This window comes from Drosophila arizonae, chromosome X (genome assembly GCF_054131065.1).
Source record: "Drosophila arizonae isolate 15081-1271.41 chromosome X, UAZ_ARI_1.0, whole genome shotgun sequence".
NCBI classification, from domain to species: domain Eukaryota; kingdom Metazoa; phylum Arthropoda; class Insecta; order Diptera; family Drosophilidae; genus Drosophila; species Drosophila arizonae.
In genome coordinates, this window is record NC_142927.1 from 18357321 (window position 1) to 18384038 (window position 26718).

The 26718-nt window shown below is 45.6% G+C and overlaps 4 protein-coding genes and 1 long non-coding RNA gene across 13 annotated transcripts; 4 read left to right on the top strand and 1 right to left on the bottom strand.

The window, feature by feature from the left end:
- Window positions 1-168: 168 nt before the first annotated feature.
- Window positions 169-1328, top strand: Rab21 (RAS oncogene family member Rab21). The gene is made up of 2 exons (XM_018015003.2): window positions 169-419; window positions 518-1328. The coding sequence occupies exons 1-2, from the start codon at window positions 356-358 to the stop codon at window positions 1120-1122; spliced, it is 669 nt and encodes a 222-aa protein (XP_017870492.1). The 5' UTR covers window positions 169-355; the 3' UTR covers window positions 1123-1328.
- A 1207-nt stretch (window positions 1329-2535) lies between these two features.
- FucTC (alpha-(1,3)-fucosyltransferase C) lies at window positions 2536-6260 on the top strand. Of its 2 annotated transcripts, XM_089476170.1 has the most exons (3): window positions 2536-3938; window positions 4003-5026; window positions 5085-6260. In XM_089476170.1, the coding sequence occupies exons 2-3, from the start codon at window positions 4266-4268 to the stop codon at window positions 5518-5520; spliced, it is 1197 nt and encodes a 398-aa protein (XP_089332296.1). In that variant the 5' UTR covers window positions 2536-3938; window positions 4003-4265; the 3' UTR covers window positions 5521-6260. The 2 variants fall into 2 exon arrangements, with proteins under 2 accessions (XP_089332296.1, XP_017870482.1); XM_018014993.2 differs by having other exon boundaries at window positions 2536-5026.
- A 177-nt stretch (window positions 6261-6437) lies between these two features.
- LOC149267974 (uncharacterized) lies at window positions 6438-7490 on the bottom strand. The gene is made up of 2 exons (XR_016271430.1): window positions 6876-7490; window positions 6438-6645 (listed from the first exon to the last, which is right to left on the bottom strand). It is a non-coding gene; the product is annotated as an uncharacterized LOC149267974 (long non-coding RNA).
- stnA (stoned A) lies at window positions 7412-12682 on the top strand. 8 transcript variants are annotated; one of them, XM_089476168.1, is made up of 4 exons: window positions 7416-7557; window positions 9317-9441; window positions 9903-11204; window positions 11375-12682. In XM_089476168.1, the coding sequence occupies exons 3-4, from the start codon at window positions 9932-9934 to the stop codon at window positions 12649-12651; spliced, it is 2550 nt and encodes an 849-aa protein (XP_089332294.1). In that variant the 5' UTR covers window positions 7416-7557; window positions 9317-9441; window positions 9903-9931; the 3' UTR covers window positions 12652-12682. The 8 variants fall into 8 exon arrangements, with proteins under 8 accessions (XP_017870463.1, XP_089332294.1, XP_089332293.1 ...); XM_089476167.1 differs by having other exon boundaries at window positions 7421-7557; window positions 9242-9441; XM_089476169.1 differs by lacking the exon at window positions 9317-9441 and adding an exon at window positions 8240-8299 and having other exon boundaries at window positions 7524-7728.
- A 17-nt stretch (window positions 12683-12699) lies between these two features.
- On the top strand, window positions 12700-19384 carry stnB (stoned B). The gene is made up of 6 exons (XM_018014956.2): window positions 12700-14503; window positions 14569-15820; window positions 15885-16136; window positions 16218-16399; window positions 16479-16689; window positions 16764-19384. The coding sequence occupies exons 1-6, from the start codon at window positions 12700-12702 to the stop codon at window positions 16906-16908; spliced, it is 3846 nt and encodes a 1281-aa protein (XP_017870445.1). The 3' UTR covers window positions 16909-19384.
- The last annotated feature ends 7334 nt before the right edge of the window (window positions 19385-26718 follow it).

The following is a 26718-nucleotide window of genomic DNA, read 5'->3' on the forward strand; positions in this document are numbered from 1 at the left end:
ATTACGCTAACTTCTTAAGGCCAAATTAAACGGCGCGCTAAACTTAAGCGGCCTGAACACGATATCGATATATATATCGATAGTCTGCACGATATTTTATGGTATTTTTTGTGAGTTATTGTTGCAATTTCGGCAACGTATTGAAATATTAATACCAAAAATATTAAAATTATCAGTCTCAATGAATAGTCGACATGCCGCCACAGCGTATCGGTGATTATCGTGCGATTCTTCTGGACAATTTGACAAAAAATATTCCTACATGTATATATATGAACGTAAAATCAATTAAAAAATTTTCAAGTGCGTCGATGATTCGAAATCGCCCATTAAATTGTAAAAGTGTGGACCAACAATGAGCTCGCGAAGACCTGGTGCTGGGCCCACGCTTAACTTCAAAGCGGTGCTGCTGGGCGAAGGTGACTAAACCAACAATCGCAATTGTTTTTTTTTTTACATACATACGTACATATGTATGTATATATGTACACATATCTAATGTGCTGCGCATTTATAGGCTGTGTGGGCAAAACATCTCTTGTGCTGCGCTACATGGAGGATAAATTCAATACACAGCATCTCAGCACGCTGCAGGCGTCGTTTGTGACCAAAAAAGTGACGCTGCCAGATGAGAGACGCGCACAGCTCAACATATGGGACACGGCCGGTCAGGAACGATTTCATGCCTTAGGACCCATATACTATAGGGGATCGGATGGGGCACTGCTGGTGTATGATATCACCGATCAGGACTCGTTCCAGAAGGTCAAGTCATGGGTGCGCGAACTGAAGCAGATGCGCGGAAGCGAAATCGCTCTGATTATTGTGGGTAACAAGACTGACCTAGAGGAGCAGCGAGCCATCAGCTATGAGACGGCGCTGCGCTATGCGCAAACGGTGGGCGCACAGTACGTGGAAACGTCCGCCAAGGAGAACGACGGCGTCAACGAACTGTTCGAGCTGCTTACCCAACTGATGGTGGCCCATCATGGCAGTAAGCAGCAAAACGATACCAATGCATTGCGCCTACAAAACTCGATCTCGGAGGCCGGAGTCGAGCCGGATCTAGATGAGAATGTCCCCGCTGTCGCCGCCGCGCATCGCTCTTGCTGCGGCATCTAGACTGCCTGGCAGTCGTCCATTGTGATAATACATATGTACTAGTTAATCTAAAATCGATGTGTATTTGTAAATAGTACGTGTATGTATGTATGTACCCATTATACCATATAGAACCATGTGCGATCTGTGCTAGCATGCGACTGTAGGTATGATTCTGTTATTAGTTACCCGTTTTGAATAGCAAACACCCAAAAACTGTTCCAGTATTTTTTTTTTTTTTTTTTTATACCCTGAACCCATTGAAAATGGGAAATCAGGGTATAATGGTTTTGTTGAAATGTATGTAACAGGGAGAAGGAGGCGTGGCAGACCCCACAAAGTATATATATTCTTGATCAGGGTGACGAGCTGAGTTGATTTGGCCCTGTCCGTCTGTCTGTCCGTCTGTCCGTCCGTCCGTCTGTCCGTCTGTCCGTCTGTCCGTCTGTCCGTATGTATGAACGCGTCGATTTCAGAAGATATAAGAGCTAGAGACTTCAAATTTCTTTTAAAATGTCCGTAATTACAGCGCGCATATCAAGTTTATCATTAAAAATCGATAACTCATCCCGATCTTTTTTTATCGATAAAAAACCTTATCGAAAACCAGTTATAAAATTATATCTTCTACACCTTTATTGCTAGAGTCTCCAAATTTTTATTGTATGCTTATATGCAATTTATACAATTTCGGTTTTTGTTAAAATTTACCCCCCACCCTTAAATTCACCCCCTCACCCTCACTTTTGTAAAAAGCGTATTTCAAATACTAGAGACTTGTGCTTTGGCAATTACATGCATATTCATGTTATAATCATAATCTGAAAGTTTCATGAAGATCGTACGTCCATAAAAAAAGTTATTAAACAATTAAGTTCTCATAGTAAGCGCACACTGCAGCCCATGCGTTTATGCGTGGGTGCTTGTGTGTGTATGTATGTGTATGTGTGTGTATGTGTGTGTGTGTATGCGTTTGTGTGAGTATGCGCGTGTGTTTGTGTATGTGTGTCTGTATGCGTGTGTGTGTATGTGTGCCTGTGTGTGCGTACGTGCCTGTCTGTGTGTGTGTGTGCGTGTTTCTTGTGTAAGCTAAAAGTCGCGAAAAATTATTGAAATATCTATTGCTCCAAGGGTTCAGGGGATCTCGTAGTCGAGCAGTCTCGACTAGAGCTTTCTTACTTGTTTTAATGTCGTATTTTCTATTATTGCTTATTCACATTTGTTTTCTCTCTTTTTTTTTTTGGAAATTGTTGATTAAATTTATTAGTATGATTCATCCTTTAATCTTATGAATTTATTCAAACCTTTTCTTTTTTTTGCGAGACGATAAGAGAAGTCAATAAACCACAAATTTCTTGAAATTCGTTTTCAACATATGAGAATTTCTAAACTTTTAGTAAAACTAAATATGATTTTTTTTTTCTTTTTTGAATTGAAGAAGATAACAAGAAATCTTTATAAAATAGAAACTAAATATAATATATGAAGTTGAACTTGGCTACAAACTATCTAAGATAATTTCAAGTAGAATGTATATATGTTAGTTTCCTTAGATTGCTTAAGTTGATCCCAAATGTCAAGTGCAAGCGATTCAAATTAGAACGCTCCAAATGTGCGCATTAACTATTGGGAATGGCTAGAGTCCATTAAGTTAATGAATGAATATTGTACAAAGATTGCTCTTCAATTACCGTGAGCGCGTGGCTGAGCCAAACTAACCACGCTATTTATATAGGTATATGTATATATACATACATACGTATATACTCCACACGGGCATGTCAACTGACAATATTACTATATTGTCATTTAACATGCATACACGCTGCATGTGTGCTGGTGTGTGTGGCTGCTTGTATTGGAAGAGCCTTGTGTTCAAATTCTCAAATGACTTGTTATTTATGCATAGTCAGCTGCTGCCTTGGCTCTGGCATTGCCATCGACTGTTGCAGCTGAAAAGCGCCTAAGCGGCCATCGGAGAAGGTTGCCAAAATAGTGGAAGAAACCTTAGTCTTATATACATACATACATACATATATATATATATATATATATGCATATATGTCCGTAGGCGTCTGGCATGAAGCCCTTAATCTTGATATTGAAGACATGGCTGGCCTATGGCTTCGTCACGCTCTTTGCGCTGCTCTGCCAACTACTGGAGAGATCAGCTCGAGCGCTGCTCTCACTGCGGCCATAGCCAAGCAGCATAAATTCGTGTACAAATTTGCTAAATATATTAACTATATATATGTATATGTATATACTGTAGTTCAAGTTAATATAAGTACGAGAGTGACAACGAGTTTTCATTGAGAGTAGAAGTTAAGCTTTGATATCCCAAGAACTTGATATGCGAGACAAAGGCACAGGTGCAAAACGTGTGTTCGATATGCAGACATATGAAATTTTGGAGCCTTTCAATAAGTGGAAGTACGCTTAAAACACTCATATATAGATCATAAGGTTTAAGTAGTAGAAAACAGTTCAAATGAGGAGAGACTCAATTTAAGACGCTTCAGAACAACGAGTGTATTCTAAATAAATGAAACCTTAATATTGTTATTACAATTGTAATCAATAAATGCCTTGAATGAAATTAATTAAATGTGAAATTATTAATCTTGGTCTTAGACTAACTTAAATTAAGCACTGGCTAGCGACATTACTTGAGTCGATTGTCCTATATAGCTGAGCGCATTTTGGGACAGAGCCCATTGTATATTATCTAATCTCTTCCCTGATAGCATTAGCCACACAATTGACGCTCTCTGTGGCTGGCGGTTTATCAGTTGATAAGTCCGCTTATCAGTTGGTGAATCGAGGGAAGGCAAGGTGTGAGTACATTTGCTTATTATTGACACAGCAATCAATAATGCCTAATCGTCAACACGTTCACAGGTAGTCGCCGTTGACTCACACCGTCAGCACCACCAACAGCACCACAGCACATTAGGCAAACACAATTAGTCTATGAACAGCAAAAAGGCAGGCGACAACGGCCACTAATCGCAGTTAAGCACTCGGACGGACGCCTGGAGCATGCAATCCGACGGGCATGCCAATTGCCGATGACCGTTCAAGCTGCTCGCTGCCTGCTGCCTGCTACCTGCTGCCTGCTGCCTTCTCCAACGGAAAGAACGAAAACTAGGTGAGCATTGGATATGCGCCTGCAAATGCGACGCACGCTAACTCTGGTGCTGCTCTGCCTGTTCCTGTTCGGTGCGCTGATTTACAAGATTAACAATTCGCCGCTGGTGAATCAGAATGGCATATTGCGCGAGTACCTGGTCGGCGGGCAGGTGGGCGTGGCCAGGCGACCAGCGACGCGTACGATTCTGTTGTGGAGCAGCTTCTTTGGCAATCGGCGCTGGAGTCTGCCCTACGATACGCTCGGGCCGCAACAGTTTCGAGAGGATCTCGGCTGCCCGGTGTACCAGTGTGAGCTGAGCAATCGACACGAGTACCTGCCCAGCCTGGAGCTGTACGATGCCATCGTCTACCATGTGGCGCAGCCGTTTCCGGTGCTGCTGCCGCTGCCCGCACGCCGCAGTCCACATCAGGCGTACGTCTTCGCCCTGTTGGAGCCGCCGGGCGAGACCAAGCACCGGCTGAGCGACGAACAGCATTTCTATAATCTGACCATGACCTATCGCCTGGACTCGGACATCGTCTGGCCCTATGCCCACGTGCTGGACACGCTCACAGGAGCACGCATAGCGCCCGCGCCCTTTCCCCACTGGCGTCAGCCGCCAGCCCTGGGCAGCTGGAACGACAGCACTGTCGCGAGTCTGTGGCACACCAAGACCAAGATGGCCGCCTGGTTCGTGTCCCACTGCCAGACGCTGTCGGAGCGGGAACAGCTCGCTGCCGCACTGCAGAAGCACATCCAGGTGGACATCTACGGCAAGTGCGGCACACTCAAGTGAGTAGCGCGAAGGCTTGCGACTCTGGCCGGAGATTCAATTCCATTCTGCTTGCAGCTGTGCACGCGACGATCCGCACTGCAGCGAGATGCTGGACACGGACTACATGTTCTACCTGGCCTTCGAGAACTCGCTGTGCACGGACTATGTCACCGAGAAGCTGTACGATGCACTGCAGCGCCACATAGTGCCCGTTGTGTTTGGCGGCGCCAACTATAGCCGCTTCCTGCCGCCGCACTCGTACATCGATGCGAATCGCTTCGATAGCGTTGAGGAGCTGGCGCAGCACATGCGCTTCGTGGCTGCCGACAAAGCGGAGTACATCAGCTACTTCTGGTGGCGCGAGCACTATCACCTGGCGACTTTCTCGCCCTTCTGTGAGCTCTGCGCTCGCCTCCATCAGCCCAGCTGGACGCACAGGACCCAGAGCTACGACAACATTGAGTCGTGGTGGTTCAACGGCTGTCGGCTCTCCTCTCACATACGGCTCTGAGCAGCGCAGCAATAGCCGGACGCCCATGAGACTGAAAGGAATGCAACTATGCCGAATGCCAGTTGTTAGAGTGAGACAGAACATGTCGATAAGGAGCACTAAGAAAGAAAATTCCATAGAGACAAGATGTGGTCACATACTGATTAGCTCTAAGGGGCGTATGCGGCACGCCCACACACACACACACACACACACACACACACACACACCTATGCGGATATGTACGCAGCTAACGGAGCTTTGAGCTTACTGCTAGCTGTGTTTTCCCATATGCAATGTACTTAGGTAAATTAGAGGCTTTATCTATATAGAGGCTAGCTATACCGTTGGGTATATACTCACACGTTTATCTATTTATAGCGGGCTTATCAAATGTTGTGAGAAACACAAATTCGTTTCACTATGTCAACTTGCTCAGCGCTTTGGGCTTGCCCAATCAGACAGATAAGAAGAAATTTACGACTTATATACATAGTATATGTTGTACATATGTGCATATCTATCTATATATACACGTACACATATCTATTGAGTGTACTCATCTAATGTGTCTTCAACTATTATACCGTTATATTTATTAACATTTTTTAAATTTAACTTTCGATTCATTTAAGATATATTGTCTTCAAATCCAATTTACACAGAATTTATATACAAATTACTCCATACTGAAATCTTAACAGTATTTAATGATAATATCTTTTAATTTCAAATAAAAAGCAATGCGCCGTTTCTTTATATTTCTAGTTTTGCGCTTCATCAAGTATTCTCTTAACTAAATGAAACTTAATAGAAATCATATTATTCGTAAAAAAAAAATGGGTTGATCTGGACAGGAGCAGATTTTAAGAGAGATGTAATAATAAGACTACCAAAATTAGAATTATAAAATTTAAGGATTAATAAACTCGGAGAAATTTATTTATATAAATACAGTAGAATCCATTTATAACGACACTAAAGGAACCGTCGTTATACCCGGAGGGCGCTATGACCGTAAAAGTTTGCCCATAAAAGTTTGTCTGGGGACCAGAATTTTCGTCGCTATAAGCGTACAAACGCTATAAGCGGAGTCGTTATAACTGGACTCTACTGCACTTATCGTCTTTATTTTTGCATCCAGACCTGTTGAAAATATACAACAAATTAAAACTTGAACTAGTTAGTATACAGGGTATAATTGAATTCCAATTGGATTTTTTCAGTTGAAAATTCTCTTTTTATATACATATTTTACCATTTTTATATAATAATATTTGTATATATTTTTATATTTATATTTTTATAAACTTAAATATTTTTTAATAATTATTTAATTTCATCTTATATTTACATATATGTATATATTTATTTACATATGTTTTTTGTCCCGATTCACAGGTGTTTTTCTTATTCAATATTTCGGCTCAAAAGCTTTTTGAATCAATTAAATTTCAGTTGTCATATCGCCCCAGGGCTGCAGAGCATGTTTAAGGGCCTGTAGGGCCGCACGTGTAGCTGACCAGTCACGACTCACGACGGCCGTGTCACGCGCACGCGCCCCAACAAATGTCAAGTGTCAAAACTGATGAAAGCGTCAACAATGACAGGACTTGTTTTGTTTTTGCTTGTGGTGCAACCACGTCACGCGCTCTCTCGCTCTCTTGCTCTATATCTGTCCCGTTCGCGCACGTACGCACACTCGCGTGCTCTCTCTGTCTGAGAGAGTGAAAGCTTAAGTTGTTGTGAATAGAAGCTTGAAACCTTCAGGCTTATCACGTCACAGCTTTCTGGCACAGCAGGAGCTGCACAAACACACACACACACAAACGCAGAGAGGACAGAGCAAGCGACGTCAGCTGTGTGTGTGCGTCCGCGTGGGGCGGGGGGAGGCACGTGTCCTCGTGTATGTATATGTGTATGGTTCTTTTTTGCGCGCAGCTTTTTGCGAGAAAGCTTTTGAAGGATACCGCTGCGTTTGGCAAAAAGCACTTCCTATGGGTTTTCATGGCACGCTCATTCATTCTGTGCTAGATTTCCCGATAGTTCAAATCAGAGGTAATCAAGAAAAAAGAGAAGACAGAAAAACGCCAACCACAAACAATCTAAATAAAATCCAGCTAAAAAACCCTGAATTAAAAACAATTGCAATTATTTCATAAATTTGCGCTAGCAAAAATTAAACAATTATTTTTTTAATTGTTCTTTAAAAGTGCGCAAGAGTGAGACGTAAGTTGCATAATTTCAAATGTCAGAGAGAGCAAGAGCAAAAGCGAGAGAGAGAGAGAGAGTGAGAGTGAGAAATGTTTCAAATGAAAAGACAAAGTTCCGTTCAATTATTTTATGTATTTTTTTGTTGGCATACAAAAATTTGTAAATTGAGCTGTGAGTGCCTGAAAATGAAGTTGCGAAAAGCCAAGAGAAAAACTTGCACTGAACTCAAAGCTAATCAGAGGAAAACTTTTTCATAACGTGTTTGACAAGTGAACAAAAAGAAGAAGAAGAAGAAGATATAACGTGTAGCACGTATGTGTGCCTGTGTGTGTGTGTGTGTGTGTGATATTTGTGTGCGTAGGCAGCAGCGTGTTCTCTCCAGCTCTCTCACTCTTTCGCTCTCTTTGCACTGCTTCAGTAGCCCACACACACGCACGCACGCACACACACACACACACGTACACATTTTTCAGACCCCCCTCTTTGAGTGCGTCTCACAACCATCGATTTTTTTCTCGAGCTACAGCAAAAACCCCAACAACAACAACAACAACAACAACAACAAAGACAACAAGTATAGGAAAAAGTAGGTACTACTGCCCCCCATTTTCATTGACGTTTGTCCTGCATTTTTTTCGACTTTATTTTTGTATTTCTCACCCACATTGGCCCCATGTAAATAAGCATTGCCTTTTGCCTTATTTCGTAATGTTTTGAGTGTAATTGCCGTGTTCTTAGCAGTTGCTTATTTTTTTTTTGTTGCATAAACGAATGCTGAAAATTAGCCCGGAAATCTATTTAATTTTCCTATACACCCTTGAGGCATACACATAAAAAAAAATATAAAAAAATTTTACGTGAAAGCTATCGGCATTTCAAGATCAGCAGATTAAAGAGATTGATTAACGAGAGATGCGATATGTGATGGAATTTTAATTAATATTGAAATATATTTTACATTGTTTAGTTTAGTTTGGGTAGAAATTGAATAACTTTGATGTAAAATCTTTGAGCAAAAATAAGGCAGCAGTTCAGATAATATATATAAAATATTTCCTATTCACCTTTTGAGTAATATTTAATATTTCATTTCGTTATTTATTTATTTTTTATTTTTTTTCTTGTTGAATTTATTTGTTCCCTTATTCATAGCTTCTTCTCTATTTAATATGCATTTCTATAGAGTATTCGATATTACCCATTATTACATTTACTCATTTACAGTTGGACAGGATAACTTGTAACTCATAGCATTCATGTTGCATGCCGCATCGAAGCTTTTGTTGCATACATTTCAAGCATTTGCCTTTTCAATGCCAATCTTTTTTTGTCAAGTGTAAGACAAAGCTGTCAGTCTTCTTCTTCTTCTTCTCATTGTTGTTGTTGTTGTTTGGGGTGTGTTTGTTGTAGCTGCTGTGGTGAATTGTATGCGTGTGTGTGTGTGTGTGCTAGTGGTGTGGTGAAAAAGCTCTGCCAAGTGGCAAGTTCATCTGTAGGTACACAATTGTGTCAATCCGCTACTCAACAGAGTGTCTCTATGTATGTGTGTACACACATGTGTGTGTGTGTGTGCGAATTGAATTTTTCCATGCAACACTCGCAGTTGAAAAGCCAACTCAAATGCTAAATGAAAACGCATGAGAACTGAAAAGAAAATAAAACGTCGAACGCTCTAACGGTTCACATTGAGCCTCTCGCCAAATATTCCGGACATTGCGAGTTGCGGCGGTGAGTGCCAAACGTGTCTAACCATCCGTACTCAAATAGCGAGATACCCATTAGTCATAGATAGAATTTATTTGATATACACAGATATATAATATACAATATACATATATACGTACATACATATATATATATATGCTCACACACACACGTATGTAGCTTGCTTGAACCAAACTCCGCATTCCATTTGCGTACTTTGCATACTTCCACTGAGATGGGATGCTGTATTCGTTGAAATTGTAGAAATCCTAGCTTACATAATGCCCGCGCCAGCTAGCCCCCCTCCTCTCCTTCCTTCTCCTCGTTGCGTTAGATCCACACTGGAGCGTGCATTCATACGTGTGTATGTATGTAGTTACATTCATATGAGTGCATGTGACTCTCTCTCTGTGTATGTGTGTGTGTGAAGAGTATTAAATTTCGATGCTTGGGCCGCATCGGCGGGCGGGTGCGTGTACTTGCAGACCGATCTCGATGTCTCCGCAATTAGATAATGCTTAAGTTACCAAAGGGCTTAAAAAAGAAAAAGAAGAAGTCAAAAAAGGACCAGGAACTCTTCACCGAGGAGGAGCTCGAACAGTACAAGCGGGAGCTCAAGGCGAAACAGGAGGCTGCCGCCAACAAATCAGACGCTGGCGAATCGGACGCAGCATCAGACGTCGAGGGCGCAGCAGCCACATCCGCATCGACACACGCATCAGGCTTTGCATCAACAGCCAGTCACGAGCATCAGCAGCATCAGCATCAGCATCAGCAGCAACAGCAGCAGCAGCAGCAGAACGCTGACGCTGGCGACGAAGAATGGGCCAAGTTTAAGGCGTTAACATCCGGTGTCGATAACATATTACACAAGACACAGGACGAGCTAGATCGCATCAAGAAGGAGTCCTTCTATCAGCGCCTGCCCTCGGCAGCAGAGAAGAAGAGGCAAGAGGAGGAGGAGGCCGCAAGACGCGAGCAGGAGAGACTCGAACGCGAACGCCAGCTAGAGGCCGAACGTGAGGCGAATCGTGACAAGCTAGCGGAGGCCGTTGTTCAGCTATCCGATTCGGAGGACGAGCAGCAGGACGACGTCGATGACATCTTTGCCACCGACTACATTGAGGCAATTACCAGCGGGGAGGTGCAACTAGCTATTGTACCCGATTCGCCAGTGCTCGAGCTAGACGACGGACCCGATCCGTTTGACACCGCCTACGCGGAGAAGGTCATTGTTGGCGCCGACAAGGCCAAGGGCAACAAGAAGCTCGTCAGCCTTGGCGCCGCCGTTGAGGTGCTCTCTGGCCGCGTCGACCGTGAGCACGCTCTCGCCTTAGCCAATCCGAAGCGTAAACTACGCAAAGGCATACAAAATCTACTGCTCAGCGAAAGTGTTGAGGTAGCCGACTCCGACGTCGATCTCATAACAGCCGAGCCGCAGCACACTCTGCTCGACGATCTCGTCGATGACGTACCCGAATGTGTGGCGCCCATTGATCTGAGTGTTTCGCTGCATTTGAACTTTATCAAGCCCCAAAAGGTCGAGGAGGAGGAGGACGAGGAAGCCGACGGCAACGCACTCAATCCGGATCTATCCGAGTTTGACACGCTCAAGGACGACGAAGACGACGAGTTTGCCGAACTAGCTGCCGAGTCACTACACACCAAAAAAGAGGAGGTTACCATAGTTAATAAGGTTGAGCTGCCCCCAGCGGAGCTACTTGCCGAGGCTGCAGCAGACGCCAGTTGGGCCGAGTTTGAGCCGGAGCCTGAGGAGGAAGCATCAGGTAGGTTATCATAGCGACTGGTAATACTAGAAATGCTGATGGCCTAACTAACCTCATTTTGAAACATCCTATACCCTCTCAGAAAATCTTGTACTTTTGCTTAAGCTCTAGAACTAGTTAGGCACTCCAGTTTCAATTCGATAGACTCATCTCCTCAAACATATTTCCAGGCAAACCGAAACGACCCCCGCCACCGGTTCGGCCAGCCAGCGGGCCACACATTGTACCCGGCGCGATCTACGTTAGCGACGACGAGGACGACGCCAATCCGGAGGACGATCCGTTCAACACTTACTACGCGGAGCAGGTGATCAAGAAGACAACTGTTCTAGAGGAGGACGACGATTTCGATCCGCGCGCCGAGGAACCAGCCGACGCACCGTCTCTCTTAGCGGCGCCTGGCCGGGATCTCTTGGCCGGTAGTGCCACCGACTTGAGTAAGGTGGTGCCAGCGCCTCTTGCGCCGACGTTAAGCGTTGACAACCAGGAGGAGGACCAGGACTTTGATCCATTCGACACATCGGCGGTAAACGCAATCGTTCAGCCCAAGGCCACAGAGCTCAAATTTTTGGAGCGGGAGCTGCTCAACGAGACCGGCTCGAGCCTAAAGCATTCGCTCAGTGATCCAGATTTTGATCCGCGCGCCGACCAGCCAGAGGTGGTTGCAGAGTCAGCGCCACGAGCACAGATTGTCGCACCGGAGCCGGATTTTGATAGTGCACGTCGCAAATCGTCGCTGAGCCTCAATATACAGGGAAAGAGCGTGGGCTTTCTGGTGCCCTCGCAGGACTTGCTCGCCGCTGGTAATGACGGTGGGCTGGGTGCCAATAAGAAGCCGCTGACACCGTACTACCAGCCCATTCAGGAGCGCGAATCAGAGGATCCGTTCGACACTTCGTATGTGCCCGAGGCCAAGCTCAGTGACGTTGAGCTGAAGCATATTGAGGCCGATTTGATTACAGAGCCCACACTAAAGCATAGTCTATCTGATCCGGACTTTGATCCGCGCGCACCACCGACGCCCGTGCCCGCCGAGGTGCTGCTGGCCGTCGAGGAGAATATCAACATCAAGGTACTGACGCCCGCCCAGGAGCGCCGACAGCTGCCCAGTAACCCCCAGCTGGACGAGGATCCGGAGGTCGATCCATTCGACACCTCGATTGCCGCGAATCTTCAGCCGGGGCAGACGGAACTGAAGCTCTTAGAGAACGAACTGCTGCCGGAGAGCACCAAGCAGCCGGTTACCGGAGTTCTCGACACACAGAGCGACGCACAGGAGTTGGGATTGGGCGATAAGGTGCTGACGCCGTCGCTGCCAAATCGCACAACCGAGGAGTCTCTGGCGCAGCAGCAGGAGATCGATCCATTCGACACTTCCATTGCAGAGAATCTAGCTCCGGGCGAAACGGAGATCAAGCTGCTCGAGAGCGAGCTCATCGAGCGCTAAGGTCTGGAAACACACAGACAGCCAAAGCAGACACAACAAACAGAAAAGATGGCCAATCCGTTTTTAATGGACGATGACCTGGATGGTGGCGATGTGGCCGTGAATCCATTTCTAGTGCAAACCGAACCCGAGGCCGCTGAGTCGGAGAATCCATTCGGTGAGTCGGCCTCAAATCCTTTTGCCTTTGGCGGCGATGAGCTGGAAACAGAGGCAGAGCCGGTAGCTGACATCGATCCAGCCATGAGCTTCTTTGGCACCACCATTGAGGCCGAGGACGATGCGCTTAGCTTGAAGTCGGCCGCCGAGGAGGACGATGAGGGCAAGAAGGGGGCTGCGCCCCCTCCACGCCCACAGCCGCCACAAAGCACACAGGATCTCATAAACACCGTCTCCAATCAGCTGGATGAGACAAGCTCGGAACTGCTGGGCCGGATACCGGCCACCCGCTCACCCAGTCCCGTGTCCATGCGGGATCTGCACTCGCCCAGCCCCACGCCCGACTCCGGGCTGGCCGATCTGCTCGATGTGGACGTGGATGTGTCGGACAGTGGCTCGAGTGCCCATAACCAAGCTATTGAGGCCGATCTGATGGGCGGCAGCAACGGTGCAGCTCCGGCAGTTCCATCGCCGCTCGACAATCCCTTCGGCGTGCCCACGGCGGTGCCCAGCCTGCAGGGCATGGCGCCCGTGCCCTCGCCGGCCAAGCAACAGCCACCGCGCCCGCCACCACCACGTCCGGTGCCACCGCGGCCATCGCCGCCAGCCAATATGCAGGGCCATGGTCAACAGCAGCCCGTGCCGCCGCAGCGTCCGCCGCCACCATCGGCGCAGCCGGCGGCCGAAGCAGATGATCTGCTGGACATGTTTGGCAGCACCACCAGCAAACCGGCCAAGCCACCGCCACCCAAGACCAAGGAGGACATACTCAGCCTGTTCGAGCAGCCAGCGGCGGCCCCAGCGCCAGCCCCCAAGCCGGACCTGCTCAATGACGATCTGCCGGACGGGCAGCCGCGCGATGAGCCCATATTCAGCTCGATGCTGATTCGACCCGATGACAGCACCCATGACATTACCTCACAGCCGCAGTCGGCTGTTGGGACTCGCATAGCGGCTCCACAGGATCCGCAGAGGCAGCGAGCACCGACGCCGGATATTGAGATAACCACAGTGGAGGATTTGCCACGATCGGATGATGAGGACGAGCCGGAACCAGCAGCAGCAGCTGAGCAGCCGAAACCAGCATCAGATGAAGAGCCCGAGGCCGAGCGTCAGCCCGAGCCGGAACCAGAGCCGGTACCCGAACCAGTGCAGCCGCAGCTCGAATCGGAACCACAACCGGAGCCGGAGATCGAACAGCCAGCTGCCATAGAATCGGATCATAGTCCACCCACAGAGTCGCCGGCCACAGCACAGGCCGTGCCCGAGTCTATCATGGGCCTGGGCAACGACGAGCCGGAGCAAATGGACACTGGCCTGGACTTTCCTGGTCTGGCCAGCGGTCAGCTGTCGGCGAATCCCTTCGCCAGCCCCGAGGAGGAAGACGACTCCAGCTTTCAGCCGCCAGCGGCCTTGGTTAGCAATATCTTTGCCGTGGACGAGCCCGAGGTGGAGATGCCGCCAGAGGTGCAGCCCCGCACCGTGCCTCCGGTTCCGGTTTCGGCTCCGGCTCCGGCTCCAGCTCCTGCTCCTGCTCCAGCTGCCAGCTATGTGAGCAACATCTTTGCAGCTGAGCCGGATGAGTTCGATGCATTCTCGGCCAAATTCGACTCGGTCAAGAAGGACAACATCAGCATACTGGATGGCTTCGGTGGTGGCGGCGGATCCGGCGCTATAACACCCACGGGCGGAGATGGTAAGTAACGTAGGACCCATATACAAAGGCGGTGCCTGAGATGCATTAATTCTGTGCCTTTGCAGCTTGGGGTGACAGCGCCTTTGGCTCGGCCACGACAACGGCGAATGCCTTTGGCGAGGTCAACTCAACGGACGATGGCTTCGGCAACGAGGATGACGACTTCTATGCCATGCAAGCGCCGGCGCGTGCCGATTCGGTCGAGTCTGTGGACAAGGAGTTCAGCGTGGTCATCAGGCCCAAGGCGGAGGGGTCAGCGGGCGTGGCACCGCAATTGGTGCCACCGCCGCCGCCGACGCGTGCAGCGGTGCCGACGTCGGCCACATCGCCGCCGGCGGTGAATCCGTTCGAGGATGTTAGCGGCTTTCCGGCACCGCCGGCAGCAGCAGATGGCAGCATAAAGCGCACAGACTCGCAGGATACGCCACAGACGCCGCTGTATGACGAGGATGTGTCACAGCCGCTGGAGGAGTTCCCGCGCCTCAACTACATCGGCCCCGGCTGGGAGATGCAGCTGCGCCAGCCCAACAAGAAGAAGATCACCGGCCAGCGCTTCTGGAAGAAGATCTTTGTGCGTCTGGTGATGCAGAACGATGTGCCCGTGGTGCAGCTGCTGAATCAGGCGGGTGACAAGCAGCCGTTCCAGGAGCTGCCCCTGCAGCCCTCCTACTCGGTGTCGGAGATCGGGGCCCAGCAGTACGATCAGTTTGGCAAGATCTTCACCATGAAGCTACAGTATATATTCTATAAGGAGCGCCCAGGCGTGCGACCCGGCCAGGTGACCAAAGCGGAGCGCATTACCAACAAGCTGACCAAGTTCGCACAATACGCCATCGCTGGCGACTACGAGGGCGTCAAGGAGTTTGGCAGCGATCTCAAGAAGCTCGGCCTGCCCGTCGAGCATGCGCCGCAATCGTCGCAGCTCTTCAAGATCGGCTCGATGAACTACGAGGACATGAAACAGTTCTCGGTGTGCATTGAGGAGGCGCTCTTCAAGCTGCCGGCGCTGCGCGAACGCGCGCTCACCTACAAAATGGAGGAGGTCCAGGTGACCGCTGTGGACGAGATAACCGTGGAGCAGGACTACGAGGGCAAAATCCTGAAGCAAATCGCACGCGTGCGCCTATTCTTCCTGGCCTTCCTCACGGGCATGCCCACCATTGAGCTGGGCGTCAACGACATGTGGCGCCAGGGCAAGGAGGTGGTCGGCCGGCACGACATCATACCCGTGGCCACCGAGGAGTGGATTCGGCTGGAGGCCGTCGAGTTCCACAGCGTCGTCAATCAGCAGGAATACGAACGCACACGCACCATCAAGTATGTGCCGGGCAATCACACTGTGGTGGCATTCGATCTAACCTCTAGTCTAATCACTCCACAGATTCCAGCCGCCAGATGCCAACTACATTGAACTGCTGCGCTTCCGTGTGCGTCCGCCGAAGAATCGTGAACTTCCGCTGCAGCTGAAGGCCACCTGGTGCGTCACCGGCAACAAGGTGGAGCTGCGCGCCGACATCCTCGTGCCCGGCTTCACATCGCGCAAGCTGGGCCAGATTCCCTGCGAGGATGTCTCGGTGCGATTCCCCATACCCGAGTGCTGGATCTACTTGTTCCGCGTGGAGAAACACTTCAGGTACGTGCTCGCCCTCGATTGATTGTGATTGATTGTGATTGATGTGTGCCCAATCGAATGTTTTGATTGCCCTGGACGCAGATATGGCTCGGTCAAGTCGGCCCATCGACGCACCGGCAAGATCAAGGGCATTGAGCGCATACTGGGCGCCGTGGACACGCTGCAGGAGTCGCTCATTGAGGTGACCTCCGGCCAGGCCAAGTACGAGCATCATCATCGTGCCATTGTCTGGCGCTGTCCGCGCCTACCCAAGGAGGGCCAAGGTAAGCGGACCCCTGCCCTGACAGCCCCCTGTCCCCCTCTCCACTCAATGCTCACTCCCCCTGATTGCTTCCCTCGCAGGCGCATACACTACACATCAGCTGGTCTGTCGCATGGCGCTCACATCGTACGATCAAATACCCAGCGAATTGGCGCCATACGCATTCGTGGAATTCACAATGCCCGCCACGCAGGTCTCGCATACCACCGTGCGCTCCGTGAGCGTGCAGGACTCCGACTCCGACGAGCCGCCCGAGAAGTACGTCCGCTATCTGGCACGGCACGAGTACAAGTAAGTGCAACCCAAAGGGAGATTCCAATTAGAAATTCGATAATTCGCATTGCTGATGCTTCTGCGTTTTCCAGAGTTGGCATCGAGACCACGCACGGCGAGTCCACGAATGCGTATCTGGCGGCAACGCGACCCATCCGGGAGGAGCCCGCCGCCGTCGCCGCCAAGCCGGCCGCCTCGCCGGTGCCGCCCAGCGACTCAGACTCGGACTCCAACTAAGCACTGATGGAGCATCCATTGAACTGCAATGTGGTTCGGTTTCCAGCGAGATATATTCAACAGGATATTTGACGCATCAGCACTCCAGCCTCAACATTCGGTATTTGGTTATCTTTCGTGTTCTCATCGTATGATAATTTCATTCGAGATGCTCCCAGTGGACCCGATTGATCCAATCGCGTGCACTGCGAGCAGCTCGAATATATGTAATAATGATTAGTTGACAATAAATACAGGAAATACAACACCAGATCAACGCGCGTGCTGAGCGGCCAGGGATATATCTAGAACTTACAGATGGACGATCAATGATGGCAGGGACTGGAAGGAACGGCGTGGCTGCTGGCTGTGCTCGAGTCCTGTTGAGTCTTCGGCTCTCTAGCCACACAATCCACATGCCCACAAGCCCACATGCTAACCATTATTAAGCATACATATAGATATATACCATGTAATATCCATCTCGAGTTATGAACTATGTTAACCAAGCGACCAAGCGAGCGAGGCGGTGCTGGATCGTATCGTACGTAAAGTCAATCCATACATATGCATAGGAGTAATGGTTAAACATACAACTAAAAACAAAACATTTACATATATATACATACCTACATACATATATACAGCAATGCAAGTTCATAGTTATAACCTACAAACAGATGTTACATACATAAATATACATATACATATACATATACATATATATATATATATACACATACTTTAAGCGCAAGTGACAAACATGAGAAATGAAAAGCAATTTCGCAAAACATCGTTCAACTATTATTTAAGGTTATGTTGAAAGTGTTAATCCATAGCAAAATGTCAGCATCCCGTTTAGCATCTACTGAATAATGTTAATCTAGTTATCCGTCAACCCGAACGCCACTGGAAAGGATATCAAAATGGATCGCAGGCGACGGGCTAACGCACACAAACACACACACACACAGACACATACCACTATAGACCCATACAGGAGCTCTGATACACTGAAAAATAAAACTAAGCTATACATATTTTAGAGAAACGTTTAACTAGATATGTTACCGCCTAGAAGACCAGCTGAATTTACCGGATCATTTGAGCGCAGCACGGAATCAAGTTAGTGTTGGAAAACAGCTGCGGCTGCAACACCGCCAGCTGGCAACACTGGCGAATGGCAGCTCCAAGCGATCAACTGAAGCTCATCAAATCGTATAAACTGACAGCAAACTGCAACTGTAACTGTAAAACTATCCATACTATATATATATAAATATCTAAAGATCAGAGCGAAAATAAACTAAGCTTTATGTAACAAATTAATTTACAATTTATATATATACACATTAATTAATTAATTCAATTCAAATTTAACTTCAAGCAAAACGGAAATGCATATTCAAATGTTATTGTTGTGAATCAAACTAAATTATATATTCAAAACCAAAATAGATAAACAACTAAAAAAAAAAAAAAAAAAAAAAATACATAAAAAGAATAAATTATCGAACGAAAGAGACGAGAATAAAGAAACGTAAACTAAATGAAATGCATATGGTAAAAGCATCTTTGTTAAATAAACCAACAAATAAATACATATAGAAGAAAAGAAGAAGAAAAACACATAAATAAATATATATATATACATATATACATGCATACAAAAGATATATACATACATGCATATTACAAACTAATTGAGTTGAATAGCTGAAATTGCAAAATAGATTTGTTAATTTAGTGTTTAACGAATATACATACATACATACATACACACACAGACACACACATACTCGAACTTCAAGTGGTCCATCTTCAGTTAAGTTCCTTAAATTCCCAGCACCAAAATCTTCTAGATCCGATTTCTTGATCACTCACACGCATACAAACAGACAGGCACACACACATGCATACAAAGTGGCAGAAGAAGCAGAGAAATCATGCTATAGTTCACATACATGATACATTTATATATATATGATAATTAATTAATGCCCCCCTTATATATGTATATTGTGAGTCCCTAGGAATTATGAGGTAAAACAAATTTCTCATTAATTATATTGTATGTTATTTGATTTGAGTACGTTTAAAATTATATTATATATATACATATATATTTAAATATATTCACACTGATACATATGTATATATATATATATACTATATGTATCTGTAACTGATGTGTACCATAAAATGTGCAAGAGAAATGAATCGATCGATCGCTGATGCAAGTCGGACACACCTCCCCCCCCAAACTCCTCTCCTACTACACCCCCCCCCCACCCTCTCCCTGTGCCCTACTGAAAGACAAGTTTCACACATGTTATATATATAAAATATACATATACATAAATGGTATTATCCGATGAACTAAATACAATATAATGATTATTATGACAAGTACGCGACGCGAAATGCATGAAATGATGATGGCAAATTAACTAGTCAAATGAGAAAATAAATATTGAGAAACCTACAAACAACTTTACGCCACAATTGTGTTTTCAATTTACTGGGCATGTAAGTAGAGGATGGTATATAGTGTATATGATAATTTATGGGGATTTCGCTGGGGCACAGCTTTAAGCCATTCATCATGCGGCTGGCCCTAAGCCCCAGCCAGCGTCTACGTCTAATGCAATCAGTGCACATGTGCACAGATTTACCACTCAAAATCCTTGTGAAATATATTATGCTCAACTTTCTACCAAAAGCATCTTCTCTCGCCCGCTGACCTCGCCACAGTCCGCGTCTCGCCCCTAGCCACGCCCTGCAAAGTTGGTCGTGAGGCGAGCTTGTGACGTGCCTTTGTGGACTGTTTGCGGCTGTCTGCGCTGAATGCTAATCATCTCTCTCCGTCTGTTTGCCCGCTGCAGGCGAAGGCAAACTTGCCAAATTATCTACAACAGAATTTGTCAGTTGACCAACTGCTGAATGACACGGCGTATGAGTAATATTTTGCTCAAGCATTCTGCTGATGCTGGCTAACATTAAATGGGTCAGACTGCCTCTTATAGAAGACGGAAAAGGAAATAGCTCTCCCTCTGCCTCTCCCTCATTCGCTCTCTCGCTCTCTTGGATTCGTTAAAGTTTTTAATTTATATATCTAGTCCATGGACTTTGTGCTTTCAGGGATTCAACTTGACTTCTATGCAGTACCACTTGAAATGTTGAAAACTCTAAATCTGAGCATAAATTCTGGTAAATCAGGTGAATGAGTCTTTGTAGGGCTTAGACTATGCAGGATTCTGTTTAGCTGCTGGGCCATAACACACCTCAGCAGTGGCTCAGTTTGAGCCATTCCATTCAATTATAAAGTACCTGGCATTTAGAGAGATTTTGATTATTGGAATATTGCAATAATCCTTTAATTTAAGCGGCTCTGCGCGTGGCTTTAACAACTTCTGGCCTGAACGTCCCGAGGCCTGTCAAGTCGCACATTGCCAGCACGTGATGAAAGTCCTGCTGTCAAGAGAGCTGACAGCCTCCTCCTCCTCCTCCTCCTCCTGCTCGTACTCCTCTACCTCCTCCACTTTCATGTGCCAGTTCAAGTCAAATATTAGAATCTTATGAACTTCAGCGCCAGCGCCTGACATAACTGAGTTAGCCATTGGCCAAGCCTGGGCCATTCATGCATATAGCACCTCAGAACCCTACCCACCCCTGCACCAACATATTGAATACTCGCCTCAGTTTGCGTTTGGTTATTGCCGGCTCAATTTTGGCCATTTCAATCTGTCTGCTGAGACGTGCGCCCTCTCCTTTTTGGCCCGCCATGGGCTTGGCGCGGCTGACAAACAAACAAGTCACGATTGAATCAATAAACGACTTGAATAAGTGACACAAGCTGCCGCCAACAACGCAATGAAGATGTTTACAAATATGAGATTTTTGACATCTGGCCACAGCCAACGAATTCATATTCAATAATCATCTGCCACAAGATTGACTGGCATTCGGCAGGAGTGAAGGCCGCAAACTCAATTGAGTCAGTTGGTTCCGAGGACTATAGAGATGATAATAGTAATAGGTGGAATATGCTAGGTTTCTTTGCCTCTGTACATACTATATAATTTACTATAGTCCATCCATAAATGAGAGACCTTAAGAAAAAATTCTGAGCGCTTTGCTAGATATTATATAGTTTAATATATTTGGTTATTAATGAAAGACCTTAAGCAAGACTTCCTCAAGAGGCAGAGACTCTAGAGATGAACAAGTTTGTTGTTTTCGATTTACATAGATGTTCAAATTATACAGAACGATTCTTTTTCAGGAGGATAAAAGTTTTTTTTCGATTTAGCGTTGTACACATTATCGAGATTCGACTGTACTAGGTTTCTTTGTCTTTGTTCTAACATTAATAAGAGATCTTAAGGAAGACTTTCTCATGAGGCAGAGTCTTTGCTTGTATTTCAACACGACGGTTGGTTCCGAAGAATATAGAGATGATAATAGTAATAGAGGGAATATTCTTTTCTTAAGCCTTTGATATATTTTTAAAAATTTACTATAGTTTATCATTAATGAGAGGTCTTAAAGAAGACTTCCTCATGAGGCAGAGACTTCTTTTGTAACTCAACTCGACAACTGGTTCTAAAGACTATAGAGATGATAATAGTAATAGAAGGATAATTCGAAACAGCAAGGGGATCAGTTTGTTTCGATTTACCCAGATCGAAAACGAATTATTTCAAGGGGATAGAATTTGTTCGATTTAGCGGGTTACAATTGATCGAAATGTTAGGTATTAAATAATGTTCTATATTCTATCATAAAAGTCTTAAAGAAGACTTCTTGATGAGGCAGTGCTTAATAGACCTTAGATAATACTTCCATATATCTCAGTGCCTTACTTTGTATTTTAATATGAGCTCGAATCGGCTCAGTTGCAGCTGCTTCGTTTTTTTTTTTTAAGCCCGCTTTAAATTTTGAATTTGGATTTTGTATTCTTTTCTTTTTTTTTTTTTTTGTGCCTCGGCATCTAGATGTGAAATTTACATTTTTATTGCCTTGAAACATTGCCAATTGCAGTTGTTTCTGGTAGCGGATGTGCCTATCATAAACTGGCTGCAAACAACAAAGCCGAGTTCCTGTTTCTCCGCTGGCAACTGACTAAAACTAATTACTGGCGCGCCGCAAAAATAAATTCCATTGCGCATTAAATTCGAATCAATCATGCGGCTTCCTGGGCCCGGGACATTGTCAACATTTGCAAATCTGATGCGGGCCGGCAAGGTGCAAGCCGGGACCAAAGCGCTTTTGGCAACAAAGTCATACTGCCTCGGCCTCGGCCTCGGCCTCACTCACCAAGCAGATTGAGCAAAGTTTATGCGCAACAATGTGTGCAGCACTCATGATGCGATTTGCCGATTTTTACGGCCGCCATAACAACGTAAAGTGGTTCCGGGCACCTCGCCGGGAAATGCCTCGCTCCGTCTCGCATTACCTGTCAGGCCATAAAATCCATACGAGCCGGGCTGAACGCATAAAGCGTCCAAATAGCCTAAGGAGCCTCAAACCTGCTGCGATTTTGACCCTCCCGACGACGACGACGACGACGACGACGACGACGACGACGACGACGACGACGACGACGACTTGGCCAGATGCGCGCATAATTATGCAGTACCAAAGGACGACGCATTTCGCAAAATGGCTGCCCAACAACAGCAGCAGCAGCAGCAGCAGAAGCAGGAGGAGCAAAAGCAGCAGCAGGAGGAGCAACAACCAGAACCCGATGTCCCTTGCCCCGCCCGATACGGCAAGCTGTGTTTGACGCCTTCGAGGGTCCAGGGCAAATGCAAATGGCGCGTGTTCCTGCACCATTTGCTTGTATCCTTTACAGTTGCTGTTCCTGCCAGCACATGTTCTTAGCCTTCACACACACACACACACACACTCACACACAGACAGACATGTGCAGGGCTGCATAATTTGTAGCATATTCTTTCGTGAACCAGCTAAAAGGGTCTGCGTTGTCGTCTGAACAGCATCTTCTGTGCAATATCAAACGAATTAGCATAAAAAAACTGCAAATTTGAATTATAGCCGGCAGCAACAGCTGCTCCAGCTGCCTCCCATCAACTGCTTGGCCTTCACCTCGCTTTAAATGCCATAAATTGGAACTGATGCGAGGTGTTGGTCAATCAAAGCGTAGAAAGCCTCAAAATCGGAATTGGATAAAATCAGTTTACCTGAATGTGATAGATTTCTTGGAGATATATGCATGTGTGTAGGTATGTGAGTATGTATGTGTGCGTGTTTGTGTGTGCATGTATATAATTCTTCAAACTTTTCTTGATGTCGCCAAATATATACACACATATAGTAAATATTTCCACTAAGTATTGCATCTCAGTATTTCTTCTAAGAATATCCTCCAAGAATATTCTTTGAGTAGCTCCATCAAATAGGTGTTTCCTTAAAGTATTTCTTGAAAGTGTTTTCTTAAAGTGTTCCCTTAGATTATTTCTCAATAGTATTTCCTCTTAGCGATTCCCTTAAAAAGTTCCTCCAAGTAGCTCCTCCAAGTTTTTATTGCCTAGCTGAATGATCATTCAATGTATATATGTATATTCAATGTATAGGCACACTTCGCTTCACTTTACTGCAGTGCACTGCATGACTGACCCTCACCAGGCCTGGGCCACTGAAGAAATGCTGCCGTAGCTGCCCTTTATATAGGGCGCCTCTCACTCAAACACCAAGTCGCGCTCAAGTGTTGAGTCGATCGAGCTGTAATTGAACAATGGGAAGACTCTCTGCAGCTTCAAATATTCTCTTACTTAAATGCAAATACCAAACGAATGCTGCTGCATACATATAGACTACTTAAATGATCTCCTGAAGTTCTTCTTCTTCTCTTGCTTGTCTTTGGGCAGAGAGACAAAGAGACAGATATACAGACAGACATACTAAGTGATTTATAGACAGGATACCTAATTACGACGCTCTAGAATATATGTATATGTTTGTTAAAGCTAAATGTTGATATGCTAAATAGCTTATGTACATTAATATTTCTAATTAAAGTTCTCTTAATAACTCTTAAAGAAACGAGGTATCTCTCTTGCCTGGAGTTGGAGCGAGTGAGTTTTTTTTTTTTTTTTTTTTTTTTTTTTATTATTAGCAAATTTTTTATTTATTTTATTTTATTTTATTTTTTTAATAAGACAGTCACTCTATAGCTATATAGTACATATGTACATATTCCCTTACATGTATGTATTTATGTAAAGCTATTGTAACCCTTTTACACATCCAATATACACTCATCTGTCCCACATTGCGCATCATACCAAATATATATATTCGAGGTTATACCTCGTTAAATGGGGCCTGCATATTTGCCTTCACTAATTACACAGGCCAACAGACTTGAGTAACAAAAAATAGAAAAACAATTTGTTTGCTTTGTGTTAAACCCACTCTTGGCTCGTTTTACTGGAGTATAGAGCTCGAGCCTATAGGTCTGTTCAAGAGATTCAAATTGGGACATATGTATGCACATGTCTACATATGTATGTGTGCATGTATTTGCCTGTTGAATCAGCAGTTACAGTTTTACCCATTCAATATTCACTCATTAATGCTCAATGTGTTTTGCAATAAACTACAAATGTACATACATACATACATGCATATATACCTACGTATGTATATCTAAGGAATCAGCATAGGTTCATTTACAGCAAAATAACGGACAATAGGTTTCAGCTAGCATCTGGACAGCTCTCTTTTCTTTTTGCAGAAGGCAACAGCAAACAGCCTGGCCGTGTTATGCATACCCGAATGAAATATGAGAGCCCAACAGCCTGAGCCAATTTGCATGTGCAAATGTAACTGCAAATGCGCATAGATGCGAGCATCTATTGAACTATGCCCAGTGGCGGCTAAGTAAGCATAACTTATGATATGTGGATGAAGCCTTGCAGACAGCTGTGTGCATGTGTGTGCATGTGTGTGTGGGTGTGGGTGTGTGGGTGGGTGGGTGCAAGGCTGGCCGTGCTCTTGATGCGCCTAATAGAGCCGTGTTTGCCTCAACTTTTGCTGGCGCACAGGATGCCTTCGCTCTGGATGGGCCACTTGACGGGCGGGCGCTTCAGTAATTGCGCTCTCTCTGCGGCCCCCCTCGCTGCCTCTCTCGCACTCTCTCCCCCTCTTCAAATACGTAATCAGTGAAATTTTCATGCACATTTTTCTTTCGTTTTTCTGTGTAAACAAAGTGAGCTTTGAGCTGACGCTCAACTTGAAATACGTTTCCCAATTTCCATAAACACGTGTGCAAATAACACGTGTGCTCCAGCTCCAGCATCATTTGGCGGCTGAGGAGGAAGACGATAAAGCAGAAGGGGTACCCCATCTATACATGCATATGTATAGGGGCTGGCTGAGTGGGCCCTCAACATTAGCTAACTATTGCCGGCATTTGATTGAAGGCGTTCTACGTTGGGTCTACGGCATTCTTATTTGAGTTTCGGCGATGTCAAATGCGCCTCAAATTGATTTTTATTTATATTTCAAAGGGAAACTTTTCTGCAGCTGTTCGGCTTTTGTTTTTGTTTCTTTGTATTTCGTTGCCTTTTTCCGGTTTTTTCTGTTTCCTTTTTTTTTTATTGTTTTTTTTTTTTTTTTTTTTTTTTTTTTTTTTTATTTCGCATCATGTGTGCAGCTGTGACAAACTTGGTCCAGGCGCCTAACACACTCGATCCCCCATCCAAAGCCATGCTTTGCATATGGGCCCGTAGCTCGCGCCCTGTACACGTATTCCCTGTTTATGGAATCGCCATTAGGCTATTAAATACAAATCGACCTGCAAATCGACCATCTGTTCCGGCCCCCAAAACAGCCGACAGGCCGCCGCGGCAGTTTCTGGATTTGCCCATTAAAGATATATGAGACCGCCCTGCTCCCCCTCCCCCATTCGACTTGTAGACACGTACTGCGAACTGCGCGATTCAATAAACTATTCATAAATACTAAATATTGAATTTGGGCTTCGATCTACCTAATCGGCGCATATAAAAATAGATAATCATAGTTTTCCAAGTGCTAAATATTTCAAGGCTTATACGTATGTATGTATGTATACCAATGACATTGCGTGCAAGTGAAGTCGATTTTCAGCCAGTGTTGGCTAACGCTAGGTATGACTAGTAAACAGCGTTAACTAACACTGTATTTTATTTTTATTTACATGTCAAATAATACAAGGTTATATTTAAATCATGTGCTTTAGCATTTCCAGCGAATTTCATGTATACTACAAATCAGCAATAGTGACAGGATGACAGGATCGGCAGACAGTGTCATTTGGAATGGAGTTTCTAAGGATATGTACTTCTTTGCCTTTCCGAATGTGGACGAAAGCGTTGCTCTAGATTATTTCTCAAACACTTCTTATTTCTCCCATGAAGTACGGCAACAACCTCCACTCTGGTTCATTAAAGCTGAGTTTGACTGTGACTTGTACCTCTTAGTGATGGGACAAAGAGAGAAGTTTGTGGAAGCATCAGTACCCAAATTTTCCAGCATATTATATATTTTTATATGATTTCTTCGGGCAAGCATTTTTTGGAGACGATTTGCAAGCCTTTTCTGGATTTGTTGAATTCGGGCATCTCCTGTTCACGCATATTCTCTTCAGACTTTGCGTGTAACGAATGAGATCACCTATTTCAGAGGTTAGTTGTTGCTGTCTATCTAGATCGATGTGTTGCATTATATAAACCTTAAATACCTTATATCATTTTATTAGGTCATCTCTTACGTCGGACTGCATGGCAGCAGTTGGTCTTACGGGTCTAACGATGTCAGCAA